The sequence below is a fragment of the Stenella coeruleoalba genome (genome assembly GCF_951394435.1).
Source record: "Stenella coeruleoalba genome assembly, chromosome: 9".
Lineage (NCBI taxonomy): Eukaryota > Metazoa > Chordata > Mammalia > Artiodactyla > Delphinidae > Stenella > Stenella coeruleoalba.
Window position 1 is genome coordinate 63,296,216 of NC_137155.1, and position 22,573 is coordinate 63,318,788.

Here is a 22,573-nt window from a genome sequence, read left to right on the forward strand (position 1 = left end):
CACATAGAATTAACTGTGTTCCATGCTCCATTCTAAATCTTTTACATAGAGGACTCATATATGCAAGTTTACCAAGATTACCTTTAGCCAGTAACTTAACTGCTCTAATTTATCTCCTGATCTGAAAAATGCTGAAGTACCTAAAACATAGTAAAGCATCTAAAAGAGTATATGCTTAATTTTAAAATTATTACTATACCTTGGGGACTTCCCTGGCAGTCCAGTGGTTTAGACTTTGCCCTCCCACTGCAGGGGGCGCAGGTTCAATCCTTGGTGGGGGAACTAAGCTCCCACAGGCCACACAGCGTGGCCAAAAAATAAAATAAAATAAAATTATTACTATATCTTGCTCTAGAGTGACCATATTCAGAGTATACTGATGAGTATTATTTCCAATTAATGTTTTGCTCACCTGGATTTTTGTCATTAAGTTATATGTTAATTCTATTATTAAACAGTAATACGAGTTGAAGGTTCACTAGTTAACTCAGAATACTGAGAGACAGTTGCCTAAATAATTTTGCGTTCTCTCAGTAAGGAGAGGGATAGATTGTGTATGTGAGGGAAAACATGGCGCTCAGTTTTTTTTGCTTGAATAGAATCTGACAAGTTTTCATCTTTTTTAACTTCTTTAACAGTGTTCACTTATTTTGAGCTAGTTATTTTGAACAGTTATTTAAGTCATATTTTAGCTTTATGCTTATTAATGACAGTGACTTAAATCAGTATGCCTGATACTTACTCTACGATGAACTGACAATTAAAATAGTGCATTATAATTTGATATAATGCAATGTATTCTCGAATTATTTTTTCCTCTTTGAGATGAAGATACCTTGTGATTTAGTAAATTGTTTCTCTTACATAGAGATTTTCCAGTCATCTATTTCTAAAACTTGTGTCTGTTTTCTCTTTTAGTAAAACAATTGCTAATTTTTACCCCAAAATGCAATGAAACTGTATAACCAGCAGATGGCAATAATGACTTATAAATCAGAATTTTAAAAATTTATAGAAGTTTTAAAGTTCATTTTTAAAAAGAAAAATATCGCTGTTCTTGTAATATATCAGTTAACTAAATATGAAGTGTAGGGAAATTCCCAATATAATCCAGCATAAAAATAATTACATTGCATATTTCACGTATCAAAATAATTAAGATATTCATTATGGTCAATGGTTGGTTTTCCAAATAATAATGACTTTGCTCTCATTGATTCAGAAAGTTTTTAATCAAATTTAAGTGTTTTAACTTTGCGCAAATACGTAGACATAAATATAAGTGGATAGCTGAGTTATATCTATAGCTAGCTTGATTATATGAATCAGGAAAGATAGAGGTAATTCAGTGAATATCATTTTGAAAATGTTAAATTTTCCACTTGTAAGTTGATAATTTAAAGTACTAATTTCACTTTAACTGATAATCTGCATACAAGATGGGGTTTTATTTGTGCTGTTTCACAGTTTCTTATACGTTAAAGTACTTTTTTTCTCTTTCATGGTACAGAGAATTGGAATTGGCATCTAAGTGTTTATCTCTAGTCTGTCATCATCAGTTAGTCCCCAAAATGGTAGCAAAATTCTTAGAATCTCATGATTATGCTAACTGTAAGTGAATCACATATCCAAGATTTTTGCTGAGCATTTTGATTTAGTAATTTTATTCATTTCAATTAAGAAGTTTTAAAAAGATGAACTGAATGGGGTTCATTTTTTTTAATACTTTTGCAAGAATTCCTATAAATTCACAAAGATGAAAAAATTTCTGTTTATTCATGTATCTCTATTCTTGTCTCAAAAATAGAATAACCATAGATATAGGCTTCTTGGTAGCTATTTATTTTCTAATTGGTCTGTTTTATATGTTAAAAGATTCTTTCAAATTCTTCAGCAAGTTGCTTCCACTAAAAGAAATGTCATTGCATATGTATATTTTATAAAACAGCTGCTTCAGTCTAAAACCATTACATATCTCAGATTGATTCATTTTTAAATAGTGCATTTGCTGCTATTGAATTACTTTATACAGCCTGTTTAAATTCTAGTTGGATGCAGGTGCTTTTTCACAGAAGAAAATGGAAAGTCACCAAGTTGCAGTGAAGCATACAGTTTGAATGTAAATGCATCTGTATATGACAGTTTGCATAAAACTGCCTTTTCATCCATGGGAGAAAAGGTATCTGTAATAAGTTGGAATTTCTAGGAGTTCTAGTCCACTTTCTGTGTCCATGAGGGTCCTATTCTCCTTTTAAAACTGTAGCTCTCTCAGCCACCCATACTGTTTAGTTCCCAGATGTATATCAGATGAAATGAGATCCCCTTGACCTTGAACAGCTTTATATAGGCATGTGTCATTCTGGGGAAGGAAGGTAATCCATTAATTAATTGGGAGAATTCCTTCCCCTCCCACATGGAGAGACTGCCTAATTGCATAAGATATGCACACTGATTTGAGCAGAAGCGTACTCAGTAATCATTTTTAAATAACTTAACCAATATATACACAAGCACATACATGAATATTTATACCAGACCCCAAAGTCAATTTTTCCATGAACCCAGTGGTGATAGTTCCATGAACAAACTCCAACATACTGAGATTTTTAAAAATTTACCACCAAAGTAACTAATACAAGAATTACTACATTCAATATAAATAAGCAAAAGTCTTAAGACTATATTAGAGAATGAACTGTAGTATATGTATGGGCAGGTTAAATACAAAATATAGCAAAAACAGAAATGAAACATAAGGCACCTGTATGTTATGTTTTATATCACATAATATTTTAGATTGACTTAAGATTTAACTTTGATCATAACATAGTGGTCAAGTAATATCACAGTAAGGTATGAGCCAATATGTTTTGTGCAGTTTACTTCTCTAGCTCTGATTTCTTCAACTATGAAATAAAGACTTCGGACTACATGGCCTTATTAAAGTCTTTTAAACTTATTTGATTATAGTTAGTATTTGAACATATGTTTAGGTAGCTGGAAAAATATACCTATTGAGTCATCAGTGCCCTGTACCAAACTCCCTTCTTAACAGTGCTTCTCTTCTCTCCTCATCTATCTCCAGCTGTGTGTTCTGATTCCACCTTTATGGTCTTACTCTCTGCAATCTACCCCACAATTTATCCCCCATCCTGTCCTTTAGTTGCTACAACTCTCACTGCCAACTCAGATGAATTAAGCCTATCTCTCTCTACCTATTCAGGCAGCCCAACCCGGCCTCCACCTGATCCCTGATCTCTGTTCTGGTTCCTCCCTGATTCTACTTGCTTTCCATTCTCTTAAGTATAGTGGGCTTCATTGTTCCTATTCTCTAATTACGTCTGTCCTTTAGGAGCCAAAATGGCAACTGGAGTATAAAGGGAAGGGGAAATGTCCCTAAATAAGTAATAAGTGTTTATATGAAGACCACCAGGCTCTTGCTTTGGGCAGCAGAGTCCTGCTTTCACATAAATATTGACCCATCCTTAAAAGGTAAATGTGGAAGTTTAAAATTTCCTTCTTGTTTTTGCTACAATCTGAAACTCTTCTTGAGACACAACAGTGACAATGTAAAATTCTTTAGGAGAAAAATTGTTGAGTTTTGCTTTTATGTTTCTTATTTAAGGTTGCATACCTGGATTCCATAAAGGCAATGTAGACCTTAATTTTTTTTTCTTAAAATCTAGAAATTTTTGTTATAGGGGTTAGCACAGTCTCTTAGTTATGAGTACAGACAAGATTTGAATTCCTGGCTATCTCACTTACTGTAGATCTCTGAGCATTTAATTTCTCTAAACCGCAATTTTCTCATACCTCAAATGGGAATAATAATAGCTCCCACCTCATAGAGTTGTTGCAAAGATTAAGTAAGATAATGTATATAAAGTACATAGATATATAGTAAATGTTTTACAAAAGGTAGCAATTATTATCATAGCAAGGCTCAAGATGGAGAAGGAATTATTTATATCACCTTTTTCTTTTCGGGGAGTCCAAAGAACCAGCTACAATTCCTCCTAGGGGAAAAAAAAAAAAAGACGGAGCTAGAAATAAGCCAATTTAAATTGAGAGCCTAAAACCATACAATGCTATCTAATAGGCAGTATTCTTTTCACAGATAAAAAAGAATTTTGAGGCAGGCAGAAGATTCTAGACTGCTCACTCTTAACTCACAAGTACACAAGGTTTAACTCCCCTGGAAGTTCTCAAAGTTGACAAGTTGGGCCCTACAAAATGGAAATAAAATATTTTCTGGATAGCTTTTTCTATGTTTTAAAGTAACAGCTTTAGTGAGATATGATTCACATACCATAAAATATGTTCTTTTAAAGTGTAGGATTCAGTGAGTTTAGTATATTCACAATGTTGTGGAACTATCACCACTAAGTCCACATTTTCACTACCCCAAAAAGAAACCCCATACTCATTAGCAGTCATTCCCATTCCTCCTTCCTTGCAGCCCCTAGCAATCTGCTTTCTGTCTCTCTGAATATGCCTCTGTTGGACATTTCGTATAAATGGAATCATACAGCATGTAGTCTTTGTGTCTGGCGTCATTCACTTAGCATAGTGTTTTGAAGGTTCATCCATGTTGTAGCATTTATCAGTACTTTAGTTCTTTTTTTTTTTTTTTGCGGTACGCGGGCCTCTCACTGTTGTGGCCTCTCCTGTTGCGGAGCACAGGCTCTGGATGCGCAGGCTCAGCGGCCATGGCTCACGGGCCTAGCCGCTCCGCAGCATGTGGGATCTTCCCGGACCTGGGCCCGAACCCATGTCCCCTGCATCGGCAGGCAGACTCTCGACCACTGCAGACATACCAAATTTTATCTGTTTACCAGTTGCTGGACATTTGGGTTGTTTTCATTTTTATGGCCATTATGAATAATGCTGCTATGAATATTCATGTACAAGTTTTTACGTGGACATATGTTTTCATTTCTCCTAGGTGTATACCTAGGAGTGGAATTCCTGAGTCATATGGTAACTTTATGTTTAACAATTTTATAAATGGCCAGACTGTTTTCCGAAGCAGCCACATTATTTTATATTCTCACGACCAATGTACAAGGGGTCCAATTTCTTCACATCCTTGCCAACACTTGTTATTGTCCATCATTTTGATTATAGCCATTATAGTGGGTGTGAAGTGGTATCTCATTGGCTTTTTTAAATTAATAGACTTTATTTCTTAGAATAGTTTTAGGATTACAGAAAAACTGAGCAGAAAGTACAGAATTCCCATATATCTCTTCCCCTCCACTGCTGCACACAGTTTCTCCTGTTATTAACACTTTTTATTAGTGTGGTACATTTGTTACAATTGATGAACTAATAATGATACATTATTATTAACTAATGTAACTATACTTTGCATTATGGTTCACTCTTTGAGCTGTACAGTTCTTTGGGCTTTGACAAATGCATCATGTCATGTATTCACCATTATAATATACAGAATTGTTTCATCACCCTAAAAAGCTTATGTGTTTCACCTATTCATCCCTCCCTCCCTCTTCCCAAATCCCTGGAAACCACTGATCTTTTTACTATCTCCATAGTTTTGCCTTTTCCAGATTGTCATACAGAGTGGCTATACCATTTTGCATTCTCACCAGCAATAAATGAGAATTTCTATTGCTCTTTGTCTTTGTCAGCATTTGGCATTGTCGGTGTTTTGGATTTTAGCCATTCTAACAGGTGTGTAATGGTATCTCATTGTTGTTTTAATTTGCATTTCCCAAATGACATGTGATGTTGAGCATCTTTTCATGTTTATTTGCCACCTTTACATATTTTTTGGTATGTTGTCTACTCACATAGATCTTTTGCCTATTAAAAACTTAGATTGTTTTTTGATTGATGAGTTTTAACAGGTTTTTGTATATTTGAATACAAACCCATTATCAGATACGTGTTTTGCAAATATACTCTCCCAGTTGTAGCCAATCCTTTCGTTCTCCTAATAGTGTCTTTCATAGAACAGACTTTTAAAAATTTTAACGTAGTCCATCATATTAACTTTCTCTTTAATAGATCTGCTTTTGACGTTGTATCTAAAAAGCCAACGTTATCTAGATTTTCTCCTGTTATCTTCTAGAAGTTTTATAGTTTTGCATTTTACATTTAGGCCTGTGATCCATTTGGGGTTAATTTTTGTGAAAGGTGCAGGGTCTGTATCTAGATCCAGTATTTTACATGTGGATATTCAGTTGTTCCGGCATAATTTTTTTTAAAAAGGTTATAGTTTCTCCACTGAATTGCCTTTGCTCCTTTGTCAGAGATCAGTCAACTGTATTCATATGGGTTTATTATCTGGGCTCTCTGTTGTGTTTTGTGGATCTCCTTGTCGTTCTTGTACCAATACCATACTGTCTTTATTAATATAGTTTTATAGTAAGTTTTGAAGTCAAGTACTGTCAGTCCTCCAACTTTGTTCTTCTTCAGTATTTTGTTGGCTGTTCTGGGTCTTTTGCATGTAAACTTTGGGATCAGTTTGTTGATAGCCACAAAACTTGGTGGGATTTTGTTTGGGATTGTGGTGAATCTATAAATCAAATTGGTTGTCACTATTGAGTCTACCTATCTGCAAATATGGAATATCTCTCCACTTATTTAGATCTTTGACTTCTTTCATCAGAGTTTTGTAGTGTTCTTCATATAGATCGTGTACATATTTTATTGATACCTAAGTATTCTTTTTTTTTTTGGTGCTGATATAAATGGTGTTGTATTTTTAATTTCAAATTCCAGTTGTTCATTGCTGATATATTAGAAAGCATTTGACTTATTTTTATTAACCTTGTGTCCTATGACCTTGTTATAATTGCTTATTAGTTTTATGAGTTTTTGTTGTTGTTGAAAGTATGTTAATATTATATGTATATTTTTAAAAAATCAGTAAGAAGGAGAGGAAAAAACCTTAAAACTATAAGCAAACTGAACAAATGAACCCAGTTGTATTGCTAGTGAATAACATAACCATATAGGAGAAAGAAACTAAGTAACTGCTGAACATGTCATTTGACTATATACACTTAATTGAGTAGCAGGGTAAACAGCTGCAAACAAATCCTGAACTCTTTTTAGAAGGTTTATTGTAGTTGTATGAAAGAAGCAATATGAAATTATTTGGGGTATATAGTAGAATTCAGTAAATAAATATGTTGATGTTGTTGGGAGCCAGGGTTCTCATTGTGCAAGAAGGCAAATACAGATATGGAATGGGGCAAAGCATGGAAAAAAAGATCCTATGGGAGAACATTGGAATTGGAGATACCAGCATAAACTCATGATTTCTAATACATTTTATACACACACACACACACGTATATTTGAACATGTGTGCTTACACACACACATATATATATATATATATATATATATATATATATATACACATTCCTAACACTGTCAGCTGAAAAGACCTAGAAACATATGACAATGAGCACATCTGGCACCCAGATATTGGTTACTAATACAGTTTCCCAACTAAAAGGAATCTGGGCTCCTGGTAGAAACTGTTGATTACAGGGCTGAGGCAGGAAAGGTACAAGATGAGCCTGGAACAGTGTGTTATGCCAGAAATTGAAGAAGAACTTAAAAAAAAAAAAGTAAATTAGGGCATGTCAAGAGGACACAGGAGCCAATTTAAGGGGCTCCCAGTGACCAAATCTGGGATGATTTGAGTATCAAGATAACTAAGGATAGTAATAATTTATAAGCCATTGAAAAATAGGAATTCTTTTGCCATGAAAGACAAAGGCTGAGGCATAATAAGTACCAGATTAAAGGAGACTAAAGAAACTTGACAGCTAAATGCAGTAAGTGATTCTGAACTGGATCTGATACTTCTTACTGAAGGAAAATATATGCTACAAAGGACATCATTGGCGTCATTTCACAAAATTGGAGTACAGATGGTAGATCACAGTATTGTACCATTGTTAAATTTCCTGAACTTGCTAATTCTACTATAGATATTTACTGGAATCTTCTTGATTTTAGGAAATAGACTTTGAATTATTTAGGGATAATGCGGCATGATATGTGAAGCTTACTATAGGGATAATAGGGCATGATGTGTGAAGCTTACTATCAAATGTTCAGAAAAACAATTTGTGTGTGTGTGTGTGTGTGTGTGTGTGTGTGTATGCGTTGACTATTCAGTATGAATGCAAATGATAAATGGGGCAAAAAGTTAACAATTGGTGAATCTGGGTAGAGAGTATACAGAGTTTCTTTGTACAGTTCTTGCACCTTTTCTATAAGCTTAGAATTATTCCAAATAGAAGATTTTTAAAGGTTGGTGTTTGGCATGCACAAAATATTAAGGGTAATAGAGCAGACTTCTGAAAGCAGAAGGTTTGATAACGTCAAGCATTTTGAAGGACTGTTACATGGAAGAAGGATTAAGACTTTGAATTTGGCTAATCTTATTTTGTGTCAGTCTGCTTTGTGTAATATTACAGCACATCCAAGAGGTCATGACTGGAATGAGAGGTAGGAGTTCTTTAAGCTTTATGGAGTCTTCGGTATCATTCAGAACAGAAAAGTGCGAAGACTGGCGCTTCTAAAGGTTCATCAGGTAGAGTGAATGAGTGAAAGGGAGTGTAGGAATATGGGAACTGGTGGCAACTTGAGAGCAATGTCCTCTCTAAAGACTTTCAAGTGCGACTAAAGACAAAACCACAGCCCTGTGACAAAACCACATCTGCTGTGTGTTGTGTCTGGCCTAGGAGTGGCCAGTTATGATCCCCTGATCTTACCTAATCCTCCTCTTTTTTTTTTTTCAGGTGAGGAAATGGGTACCAAAAGTCACAAAGTGTGTGAGATAATGAAAGGTGTAAATGTGTGCATGTATATCAAAACACATCATATTTAATGAAAGAAATTAACATCCACACATTTGTACTTTCGTACAATTTTGGGTAATATATAATTTTAAGCTGTTTACAAATAACATGTAATGCTTCAAATATTACATAATGTTGATAATACATTTCTAGCAGAAATAAATATATTGCACTTAAAAAGAACTTCATTAGATGTTACTTTATAGTATTAGGCTTATAACTTCCTTTTTCATAAAACATTTCCCACGCCCTTCCCACCACCCCCAGCACACACACTTCATTACAGTGACTGTTCTCACGCAATTCGTTAAGCAAATGAACACAGCAAACAATAGAACGGTGATAGAGTCTACTAAAGAGGCTAGATCCAATTTTATCCTTTAGGAAATAGAAGACCTTCTTTTAGGTTTCTGAAACTAAGAAAAACAACAACTAAATAAAGTATTTTAATGTACCAGAAGTAAAATACAACAAGCTGTATTTTTTGTCCAGATGTACTATTTCACCAAAATGTTTTTATTTTCTTATTATCAGGGGAGGAGGTTGGAATTATCTAAGGGAGAGACAGAGAAATAAGGGCCAGAGAATACTTATGGATTATTTGTCTATCAAATATTTATAAATGAACCTTTGTATATTTAAGCATGCTGAAGAAAGCTAAGTATTGGAATATTTTATAACTGGCATGGAATAGTAGTGAAGAAAGAATGTTATGATTTCCTAAAATTTTAAGAGTTTTTAACCTTCCCTTTGCTTGTTTACATAAAATCCTTACATTCTGAAATAATATAAAAATTTATAAAATCCATCCTCCATCCAAGCCTAGCTCTCTAAAGGAGCCAGCTGAAAATTTTTTCTGTCCAGTGCTTCATTTCTGTCCAGTCTAAATTTATAGTATAATATTGTTTTGTTTGTAGTAATTATCAATTCCATACACATTTAATAATGAAAACAGTTTTCCTTACTTGGTCAATGGAAGACTGAGTAAAAATATTGTTCTTCTTGCCATATTTGATCCTGTACATTACATAACTGACTTTTTGAACTTTAGTTACTGAGTCATGGCTTGAGTTTGACTGTGTTTTTAATGAGGTGGTAAAGTCACTCCATTTACCTTATTTGAAGCTCAGTTTTCTTAGTATAATTCAGCTTAAATATAAGCAGGACAGCCTGAAAAGCTAATGTGAAATTCAGAATTGGGATAAATATCCTAATATCTCTATGAAAAATTCATAGGCAGTATGGGATGAAGATGCTTTGCTTCTAAGAATACTTATTCTTGGGCTTTTAGAGGGTTTCCTTTTTATCCCCCCAGGGTGGGGCATTGTGGCTGGAGAAGTGCAATTACAGAGATGTGGATAAGGATGGAGAGAGGAGGTTTTGGAATATCCCACAAAGTCAATGTGACTCTTACACAGGGTGTTTAGTAGATGATGCATCATAATCAGGAAGTGTCTTAATATCTCCTACTCTGTGCCCACCTGCTAGAAATGGTGGTAGACCTTTAAGACAACATACCATTGTTATAAACTCAAAAGGACCAGCAATGTAATATAAATTCATTAATGTAGACCTTGTTACCTAATAATTTGTGATATGTTGGATACAAACTGGATATGTTTATCTTTATACTGCCAAGGGTGGACAGAGGAGGGGGGAAGACTTACTAAGTAAAAGAAATAAATGAGCTTACTCAGAATTATTGATAAACATTTTCAAAACATATCACATATGTAGAATCTACTAAGTTATGAATTAATTCTTTTGGGTTAGATAAAGCCATTCTGGTAGTGCCGCTTTTTAGCAGCACCATACGTTAGCCAGGCTTTTTAATACTGTAATATACCTGGGGGGGACCCTGAATTTATTCCAAATATACCATAACTCATGCTCTTTATTATTCAGTTGGCTTTGTCCCTAGTTATCTAGTTCTTGCAATTGTTTTTGGTAAAATAGACTTTAGAGTTTTAAATGTTAAATACCCAAGGGGTTAAGTAATAATCAACAAGCAGAAGAGCTCAGAAGAACCCTGGTGGGGTCATATATCTACCCCTGGTTTCCATGACTAGAGTGACTGACCAGGTTAAGCTCCATTTCACCTGTGCTGCTTCTTTCTTGTTCAAATAATGCCAGATACTTAAAAAGTGTATCCAAGAATTTCAGGTGTGATTTTCCAAGAGCATGCTTTGGTGTCTTAGTCTTTGCTCTTCTCTAAGCGTGCTATTTATTTTTAGTCTTATGTTGATTAATTACAAAATAAAGTTATGAATTCAGGACGTACTAGCATAAAACCATATTTAACAAAAACATATAAACCTACTTTTGAGACACACCAATTGGGAAAAATGTCAAAATAGTATTAAAATGATCCTTTCATGCTTGTTGAAAAGAAAATTCAGATATGGATTTGCTTTAGTAGACCAGTCATTTATTAGGGTATTAAGTAGTATCATGTAAAATAGTATTTACTTTTGTTATTCTTGCTTTAAGTAGCAGTACTCTGTATTAAAAGCACTGACAACAGGCCAACTATTAAACATTAAAATCCCATCCTAAGCTCTGTGGATATGTACTTTAAACATTATGCATAACTACTTTTTTAAAGAAACGCACACCTGTGCTGTGTCTGAAAACAAACTACCTGTGGATACTATAGCATAACATGGAAGAAGTTAGAAATAAGCCTACCGTGTCTGCCATAGGACTTTGAGATGTTTGGTTAACGCAGCTGGTGCTTCTCCATAACCAAACCTTGGAATACAGTGGAGAAAGTCAATTGCAAGGTCCAACAATAGCATCACTTAGACAGGTTGTGCCAATTATACCTTGTTTCACAGGCTGGAAATGCCCAAGAAAGTCATTTGATATGGAAAAGCCTAACATTAAAACAACCAAATAAAATCCCACTTGAGTTTGATGTGATAAGTATATTACATTTGACTTCCAAATACACCTCTACTCTCAGCAGCAAGATTTCCCATCTCTTTGAACAGATTCAATACTTTTGTAGTCAGAATGAAGTAGAATGAATATTACATTAAAAATTAAGAATATTGGGGAGCTTTGTGAAGAAGACAGGTTAAATTCTATAGCTAGAATGCATTATATCTAAAATTGAAGGACTACAAATTTCATTAAACCTCTGTTATTAGGGAAATGAACTGTTGCAAAATGCCAAATGTACTACCCTGATTGTAAATGCTTAGATATATATGGCTCAAAAATAATACAGAAATTATATATAACTACAATATAATTACTATTATAAATATTAAAAGAAGGCTTAAGAAGATAGCAAGAGTTGAAAATAAAGTGGATAAATCCTTTAGATTTACTTATAAGCACTTCCAATGTTTCAGTCAGGGTGTCATTGAGTTAACATGCAATTTCATGCACCTAGAAAAATGGTAGAATTACTGAATGTAATACAGTGAGAAAAAAGGGCCAATCAGATAGATGGACACATACCTATTCGTGACCAAAGGTTAAGTGGTGGCTATATGGGCATTTAGAATGGTCATTCATAAATCCTTGTCAGTCAGTGGCAGCAGCTAATCAAACAACAAAGCAGATTTACTGAAAATGAGAATTTGGCCTGGTGCATTTTAACATCCATAAAGTCTCCCAAAGCTGAAGTAAAAATGAAGGGAGCTTTGGTACCCACGGCAGAAAAATTCCTTTTAGAATAGGGCGACCATCTTTTTATTGTAGTGAAAGAAAGTCTCATGCGTCAAGGTGTAGAGACTTTAAAGTGTCCCTCAGTGAATAAATCAGCAGTGTATTTAGAATGCAGCCCAGAAAAATAAAACCTCAGTTTTATTCGTATATGGAAGATTTTTCCTACATAAATGGCAAGTAATTGCAAGAAAGAGAATTAGAAAGAAAGAAAAGACTGTGAAAAAGAACTTGTCAGGTACTGGCCCTTCAATATTACAGAAAGAACTTTGTGACGTCATTACCACCTATTCATCCACAAATTAGGATGCATTAGCATTATCTCAGCTCCTTCCCCAGCAAACTAACACAAAGAAAAACTAAACATGCTTAAGCTACAGCACTACAAATACTTCTCTATTGGCTCTCATTTCTATAGGGAGAAATGGACTTCAGTTAGTCATTATGCATTATGGTATGTTATATAGTATTGCCTCTTTGAAGATTCTTTTAACCTGTGGAAAGTAGAAAGAAAACCTATACATGTTGACTTTATACATTACTGCATTGACACAGCATTTTTAACCACTAGGAATAATGCATCTTAAGATTCATCTGCCTTGTATTATTAAACTTTCTTGGTACATTGATATCCAATAGTTGCAGGACTTAGGCTGGCTAAGAACTTTACACTGATTCTCTCTCAAAGCCAAAAGATGTCCCCCACTACAGATGAATCCTGGTCCATGGTGCTTTCCCTCAGTGGTTGGTTTTATTGTGAGTCCAGCTCTCCTCTCTAATAGGTCCCATGTCTCCTGGAGAGCCCCGGCTCCAACACCCCACATCCCACCCACCCAACCCTGTCTTATATTTCCATACCCATTTGCACATTCTGGATCTAGATTCTCCTATTTTTAGAAGAGTCATACAAATGGCGTCATCACAGCAGAGGAATGGCGCAGTCCTTGGATAGCAGCATAGGGCCCCTGCTGAAAGTAGTGATGATACCGGGGCATGTGGAATGAGGGGAATGTTGGGCCACTCCCTTGCATGGAGCTGGCAATGGCCGATGGGGTTAGAGGCATCCCAAGTCGGCTATATGGTGGCAGAGAGCCCTGTATAGGGTGAGGAATGGGTGTCGCTATGGATGCTGTGCTGGTGCCAAGAGCAGTCAGGGACTGTGGGTGCTGAAATCCAGGAAAACTGGATGAAGATGATACCCAGGAACTGAGAGACAAATTATCAGATGTTGTAAAGGCTGATCCTGAAAGGAAAAAAAAAGTCTCATTAGACTGGAAACTCTACTCCAGTGTGCAAATCAAGAATTACATTATCGGAACAAATACCGTATGCTAACACATATATATGGAATCTTAAAAAAAAAAAAAGGTTCTGGAGAACCTAGGGACAGGACAGGAATAAAGACGCAGACGTAGAGAATGGACTTGAGGACACGGGGAGGGGGAAGGGTAAGCTGGGACGAAGTGAGAGAGTGGCATGGACATATATACACTACCAAATGTAAAATAGACAGCTAGTAGGAAGTAGCCGCATAGCACAGGGAGATCAGCTCATGCTTTGTGACCACCTAGAGAGGTGGGATAGGGAGGGTGGGAGGGAGACACAAGAGGGAGGAGATATGGGGATATATGTATATGTAAAGCTGATTCACTTTGTTATACAGCAGAAACTAACACAACATTGTAAAGCAATTATACTCCAATAAAGATGTTTAAAAAAAAAGAATTACATTATCTGTAAGGGTCAATTTTATTTTTAAAATTATGTAATAGATCTATAATTTAAAAGAGAGACAGGTCAATCATGAGGCATATCTAGCTTTCCACACAAGAATATATCATTTATACCATATATGGAAAAGAGAATTTACTGACTTAATAGATGGCCTGCATACTCCCTGAGAGTGGCCAAAACACTAGCAACCTGCCTGAAGGTAATGACCTGATTCCCTTTAAAGGACTTCCAAATAGCTGATATCCATCCTAACCTCTGTAGCATCCCTATAAGTAAGGCTGGACAGACAAGCCTCAACAAAGCTACCTGGTTTCCAAAGCCACTATGAAAACCCACAAGACTGTTTTTCTTTTTTTTTCTTTAGCTTCTGTAACTCTTTTCTTTTGGAAATAATGAGAACATTTACTATGTTGATTACATTTAAGACAGATACACAAAATCCAAACACATTTTAATATGCCAGCTCTACTCAGCATAGCTGAGTTATGTGGAAACAAAAGCACTGTCAAAAATAAAGCATAAATACTTAGAAATTACTCTGAAAAGAAATGCATGATACTTATTTGAAATTTTTCGCACGACTCTATTGAAATAGAGATGTAAGGAAAGATTTTAATAATTGGAGACACATGCCATATTTTTGGATGAAAAATAAAAATTTTTTAAAAGTCATTTATTCCCAAATTAATTTATTGGTTGACTGTAAAGCCAATGAAATGCCAATGTTTTTTCCCTCTTCAACTTGATTCTCAAAATTATCGGGACAAATAATGACAGAATTTAAAAATTTTTTAAATTATAACAAGGATAGATTTTCCCTACCAGATATAAAAATACGTTATCATGTTACAAAAACAAAATAATGCATTTATGAAAATAGCATAGTACTGAGCAAGATGAGAAGCCACATCAATAGAAAAGAACAAATTGTCACAATATAAAATAAAATATATATGTATACTGTATCATATATTTAGTATATAATAATATACTAAGTAATAATGGTAATATACATCATTACAAGCTATCAGGAATGACAGCTTAGCGTCCATATATTTTATTAGATATTTGACAAGTTGCAAGAGTAAGTTTTTCTTATATCACAGTATCCAGAAGTTTAAACAAAATTTGACACTGAATTTTCCAGTTGTATAATTACTAGTAGCTCATCTGGACTTAGCTATGAGGCATCATATGTTCTGACTGTTTATGCTATTCCATATCATGGACATAAAAATATGACAGAGAACTCTCCCCATGTGAACATCCCTGTGCCTGGGCACCCCCCTCTGGTTTCTTTTCTCTGGCCTCCCAGATGCAGAGGGCTCCTCTATGAACATCTGCAGCAAAGGAACTTTATAATATTCCCCTACTCTCACCACCTGGGCCACTGTCTCTACGCAATGTGTTCACTAGGAGAATCTTCTTTTTAAAAGTGTTTTCCATTCTAGTCATTGATCCTAATAAGATATTCCTGATATAAGTAAAACAGATATATTCCCTGATTTTCAGATTGTCAAACTGAGGTTGAGAAAGACTAAGGGGCCACCCCCGAAGTCCAAATAGCTCTTTGGTAGTAGATCACAGACAAATAACTCCTGGGCCCTGACTCAGAGGCTCAATGTCCTTTTACTGGAAAACAAACTACAGGAAGGCTTTAGGCATCATAATCACTTAAGATGCAAAGACAAAATAATGATCAGCCTCAGGCTGTCCCTTCCTGAAGAGGCTTCTGAAATACTCTGGGGCAGTCTCTTTCCTGAGGGCTAGGAGCCTCATCACCTCCCTGTCCAGCAGTTGCATAGCCCAGAAGCGGTCTTACCTCGATTTTGTGTTGTCTGAACCTCATCCCCCAGCACATCCTCTTCTCCTCCATAGGTACGGATGGGTGAGCGGGCATAGGAATGCTTTTGAATCAGGCTCTCCACACTTTCCCTAGATTAGAGAGTGACACATCCTGAGTAAACTAAAAAGCTAAGTACTCAGAGAAGAAGAGGAGTCTTAAAGATGATTTACCAGTCAGTAAAACCATTTTATCAGCCAAAAGACCACCACTTCAGTAAAGAATCCGCCTTCCAATGCAGGGGCTGCAGTTTCTATCCCTGGTCGGGGAACTAATTAAGATCCCACATTCCGCAGGGCAACTAAGCCCACATGCCACAACTACTGAGCTCACTCACGCGTCTCAACTAGAGAGCCCGCGTGCCGCAAACTACAGAGCCCATGCGCCACAACTAGAGAAGAGAAAACCCACAGGCCACACGTTTCTAGTGTTCTAGAAAACTAGAGAGAAGCCCGAGCACTATAACGAAGAGCCCGCACATCGCAATTAAGACCCGACACAGCCCAATAAATAAATAAATTAATTTTAAAAATATTAAAAAAAAATACCACCACTTCAGGGAAAGATAACATTCAAAACATGTACGTTTATTTCATTGTAGATGCCTCAGAAACATGACCTCAGGCATATAAATACAAGAAACCTAACTGGACAGGATAAGGACAATTCCCTGAAATTCTACAAAATTAGGGTCAAAGGTGAACAAGGAGCTATAAAACCTGACCATAGGAATATGGAATTTAATGATGTGAAAAAATGACTGGTGAATTTACTACAAACAGCTGCAATCCTGTGACTTCATTAGCTAATGAATACAAAACAAATACTCACCTGATAACGAACTGCACTGATTGAACATCTGATAAAATACTGGCCCAAAGTTCAGAATATCATTAGTCATAAAAAAGACTCAATGTTCACTAATAAACCTAGTAAGTGCATAGAGTATATGACAATATGGGTAGTATGGATAATGGCCACTTTGAGATTCTTGTTGCTTTAAGACTGAAAATTATGGAAAACCTATGAAGGACACATAAAGGGCCACTAGGGAATTTAAGCCCCCAAATAAATTGGTGCATTGTCTTTGTAGATGGTCTTTCTCTTGCAATATAGTCTAAAAACTAAAGAGTGTTGTTAACTTTAAAAACAAAAATTATTTTGGTATTTGCCAGTTCAACCTGCTGCCATTAAGAGAGAAAAACACCGGATAAGAGGTTTTTTTAAAAAATTAATTAATTAATTTTTTTGGCTGCATTGGGTCTTCGTTGCTGTGCACAGGCTTTCTCTGGCTGCGGTGAACAGGGGCTACTCTTTGTTGTGGTACATGGGCTTCTCATTGCGGCGGCTTCTCTTGTTGCGGAGCACAGGCTGTAGGCACACAGGCTTCAGTAGTTGTTGCATGTGGCCTTCAGTAGTTGTGGTACGTGGGCTCAGTAGTTGTGGCTCGCCGGCTCTAGAGCGCAGGCTCAGTAGTTGTGGCGCACAGGCTTAGTTGCTCCACGGCATGGGATCTTCCCAGACCAGGGCTTGAACCCGTGTCCCCTGCATTGGCAGGTGGATTCTTAACCACTGTGCCACCTGGGAAGCCCCCAGCTAGAGTTTAGCCAAATGATTTCTTTGCCAAAAATGGAAGTTGGTAACAGATTAGCTTATACAGTATACATCTCCAAGAATAGCTGTGGCCTAAAGACCAACACCAAATTAACCACCAAAGGACAAAAAAAGGATTTTTAAAAAGTGTGTTGAATAAAGGACAAACCGAACACCAAATTTCATCTTGAGAGGATAAAGAAAGCAAATAAAATGTCATAATAACTTTTCAAAATGTAATACTTGTCAACATTTCACAGAGATATACAGACTTTACCTGTGAAAAAATACTAATAGTGAATTTGGTGTTCTAGAAAGCTTGTATACTCATACAGATTAAAGCATTGTGTCATATAGCATGCAAATGAAGACTTAAAGGTATGCCTAAAAGAAAAATTAATTCTAACAACTATTCAAGTTATATCTTTACTCCTAAAAGGTTTTAAAATAAGCATACAGTACTACCTCATGTAGCCAAAATCACTGGGATCAGGCAAAATCCAGATCCAGTGGATTAACATGTAGGTGTTTAAAAAAATGAGGCCATTCCATATTTATTGATATGGAATGATCACCAAGACATATTAAGTGAAAAAAGTTAAGTACAGAACAGTGTATAAAGTTTGCTACCATTTGTGAATTTAAAACAAGAAATATGTATGTTTGTATATGCACAGTATTTCCAGAATGTTCCAATTTCCAGAACAGGAAGCTGCGTAGAATAGGTTGTCTCTGTAGTGTGGAACTAGGGACCTACTGGAGCAATGATTCCCAAATTTGTCCCAAATACACTTGAGTTACCTAAAGCTCTTAAAAAACAACAACTATATTGAGGTAAAATTAATATACAGTAAGTGGCATATATTTAAATTGTACAGTTTGATTGATTTGGGCTTACGTGACCAGTGACACCACCACCACAAGTGAGATAATAAATGTATGTAACACCTCCAGAAGTTTCCTCGTGCCCATCATGCTCCCTGGTCTCCACCCCAACATACTTTTCCAAGGAAAACACTAGTATGATTTCTGTTCCTACACATTAGTTTGTGTCTTCTAAAATTTTATAAAAATGAAATCATACCTTATGTGTATCTTTTTATCTGGCTCAATTACTTTGAGATTCACATATTAATAGTTCATTCTTTCTTATTCTGAGTAGCATTCTATTGTATGGACATACTATAGTCTACCTGTTTATCTGCTGATGGACATGTGTGTTGTTTCTAGTTTTTAACTGTTACACATGACGCTGCTGCATATATTAATATGTATTTTTAAATATACATGATTTCTGTTCTTTTGGGAAAATGCCTAGGAGTGGAATGGCTGGATCGTATGGTCGGTATATGTGTAATTTTTTAAGAAACTGCCAACCTATTTTCCAAAGCAGTTGTATCATTTATTTTAGTATTCCCACTCAGCAGTGTATGAGAGTTCCATTCCTCCACATTCTCACCAACACTTGGTGTGATCAGTCTTTTTAATTGTAGCTATTCTAATACACAGGTACTAGTATGTCATCATAGTTTTAATTTGTGTTTCCGTAATGACTAAGATGTTGCTCATCTTTTTATGTGCTTATTTGCTTCTATGTATCAACTGTGGTAAAACTGTTCAAATATTTTGTTCATTTTAAAAATTAGGTTGTTTCCTTATTATTGAGTTTTGAGATTTCAATATATATTCGGGATGCTTGTCCTTATAGGATGTATGACTTGCAAATATTTTCTCCCAGGCTGTGGCTTGTCTTTTCATCTTTAACAGTGTCTTTTAAACAGCAGAAGTTTTTAATTTTTATAAAGTCCAATTTATTGTTTGCAATTTTATGGATGCTTTTGCTATACTCTCCCAGAATCTTTGCCTAAACCAAGACCATAAAAGTTTCTCTTGGGCTTCCCGGGTGGCGCAGTGGTTGGGAGTCTGCCTGCTGATGCAGGGGACACGGGTTCGTGCCCTGGTCTGGGAAGATCCCACATGCCACGGAGCGACTAGGCCCGTGAGCCATGGCCACTGAGCCTGTGCGTCCGGAGCCTGTGCTCCGCAACGGGAGAAGCCACAACAGTGAGAGGCCCGCGTACCGCAAAAAAAAAAAAAAATGTTTCTCTTAATTTTTTTTTCTAGAAGTTCTTATAGTTTTAGGTTTCACATAATGATATATAATTTGCCTTGAGCTAATTTTGTATAAGCATGAGGTATGGATGGATGTTCATTTTTTGCTTATTGATAGCCAACTATTCCAGCACTATTCGTTGAAGAGATGACCCCGTCTCCACTGAATTACCACTGCATCTTTGTCAAAAAAACTTCTTCCTCTTTTTGCCTTCTTTTAGGTTATATTTTATAATTCCATTTCATCTCCTTTGTTGGTTTGTTTATTATTTATAACTTTTGGTTTTTTAGTGGTTGATTTAGTGTTCACAGTAAATATCTTTAACACGTCACAATCTGCTTGGCAAGTGATAGTTACCACTTTAAGTATAAGACTCACAATAACATTACTTTTATTTCTCTCTTCTAACCTTTGTACCGTTCTTGTCAGACATTTTACTTTTACAGAAACGCCACACTACACTGTTATTTTTTTGTCTAAACAGTGAATTATGTTTTAAAAGATTTGAATAATATGAAAAAAATCGATCTACTTATTCTTGTAGTTACCATTCCCACTGTCCTTCATTCCTTTGCGTAGATCTAGGTTGACATCTGATATAATTCTCCTTCTACCTGAAGGACTTCCTTTAACATATCTGTAGTGCAATTTTGTGTGTCTGAAAAAAGTCTTCATTTTGCTTTTTTTTTTTTCTTTTTTGTAATACATGGGCCACTCACTGTTGTGGCCTCTCCCGTTGCGGAGCACAGGCTCCGGATGCGCAGGCTCAGCGGCCATGGCTTACAGGCCCAGCCGCTCCGCGGCATGTGGGATCTTCCCAGACTGGGGCACGAACCCGTGTCCCCTGCATCGGCAGGCGGACTCTCAACCACTGTGCCACCAGGGAAGCCCGCTTTTTTTTTTTTTTAACATATTTGCTGGGTATAAATTTCTAGGTGAGCAGACTTTTTTCTTTCTGCACTTTTAGAAATGTTGCTCCACTGTCTCCTCATTTACTTTGTTTCTGACAAGAAATCTGCTGTCATCCTTATGTTATCTACTATGTCTTTAATTCCCTGGTTGCTTTCAATATTTTCTACACTGGTTTTGAGCAATTTGATTATGATGTGCCTTGGTGTTATTTCTTAATGCTTCTTGAGCTTCAGTTTGTTGGCCCTCTTTGGATTGTGTGTTTTTAGTTGTCATTAAATTTGGAAAATTTTTGAACATTATTTCTTCAAATATAGTTCTTCCTTCATCTCCCCATCCACCTTTGAGGGGCTCCAGTTCTCCAGTTACACATATATTAGACTATATTAGTTATATTATATATATTAGACTATATTATATTAGACTATATTATATTATTATTAGACTATATTAGTTTCCCCACAACTCACTGATACTCTTCATTTTTTAAAATTTAAAAAAATTTCTCTTTGCTCTCTGTTTTATTTTGGATAGTTTCTATTGCTGTGTCTTAAAGTTCTCTAATTATTTCATCTGCAACATCTAATCTGCCATTAGTCCCATCCAGTGTATCTTTCATTTTATACATTATAGTTTTCATCTTTAGAATTTTGACAAGGTCCTAATGTATAGCACAGGGAACTAGATTCAATATCCTGTGATAAACCATAATAGAATTTTGATTTGGATCACTTGGGCCTCTTCCGTGTCTCTACTTAATTTTTGGCTATTTGGAATACAGTTATAATAACTGTTTTAATGTCTTTGCTAATTGTAATATTTGTGTCAGTTCTGGGTTATTTTCAATTGGTTAATTTATGGGTTATATTTTTCTACTTTGCATTTCTGGTAATTTTTAATTGGATGTCAGATGTGAATTTTATCTTGGTGGTTGCTGGATATTTCTGTATTCTTATAAATATTCTTGAGCTTTGTTCTAGGATATAGTTAAGCTACTTGGAAATAAGTGATCGTTTGGGGTCTTGCTTTCAAGATACGTTAGGTAGGACTGGAATACTGTTTAGTCTAGGACTAATTTTGTTCTCACTATTAAAGCAAAACCCGTCTGAGTATTCTATCAAATGCCCTGCAAATTGCAAGATTTTCCAGTCCATCTAGTTAGAACAGGCGTTATTTTTATCGCTGTATGGACACTAGGTACTGTTGCCTCCAGTCTTTTCAGGTGCTCCCTTCCCTGCAACCTCTGGTAGTTTCCTCACACATGTGCTAGTCAGCTCCCAGCTGAACACTCAAGAGGGACCCCCCTGTAGGACTTTGGCGTTCTCTTCTCCTGTGGTCTGTCCTGTGGATTCTCACTGTTTGCTCTCATTGAACTCTCAGCTCTGAGTGCTCAACTCAGGGAGTCTGCCAGGCTCAGCCTATATTCTCTCTCCCTGTGCCATGGCCTAGATACTCTCTCAGACTATAAGCTGGGTCCATCATAGGGCTCACCTCATTTGTTTCCCATCTTTCAGGGATTACTGTCTTTTTTTGCCTTGTGTCCAGTATCATTTAAAAAAGCATTGTTTCATATATTTTGTGTGTTTCTTAGTTATTTAAGGCAAGAGGTTATATTTGGTCCTTGTTGCTTTACCTTTACCTGAAGCACAGTCTGTCCTGAGGCTCTTCTAAAAATTCCAAAACCAGGTCATACCCACAGATCAAGTAAATCGCAATCTATGGGGTGGGACACAGGCTTCAGTAATTGTAAAGCTCCCCAGGTGGTTCTAGTGGAGGAGAAGGTGTGTGATGGATACTTTTCTCCATATATGCCTCTGTACCATTTGAACTTTGGACATGTTTATTCAAAATTAA

The 22,573-nt window shown here is 36.0% G+C and overlaps 2 protein-coding genes across 5 annotated transcripts in view; one reads left to right on the forward strand and one right to left on the reverse strand.

The window, feature by feature from the left end:
- Window positions 1-22,573, forward strand: part of LOC307192045 (uncharacterized protein) — a 440,635-nt gene that overhangs the window by 2,439 nt on the left and 415,623 nt on the right. The gene's annotated exons all lie outside the window — the stretch shown is intronic.
- The window catches only part of TBX20 (T-box transcription factor 20), a 52,331-nt gene continuing 41,934 nt past the window's right edge, over window positions 12,177-22,573 (reverse strand). Inside the window, exons 7-8 of the mRNA XM_079932460.1 lie at window positions 16,084-16,196; window positions 12,177-13,770 (exon numbers count right to left, since the gene is read on the reverse strand). Of these exons, the coding sequence (XP_079788586.1) occupies window positions 13,430-13,770; window positions 16,084-16,196 (454 nt within the window). The 3' untranslated portion in view covers window positions 12,177-13,429. The remainder of the gene's footprint in view (window positions 13,771-16,083; window positions 16,197-22,573) is intronic.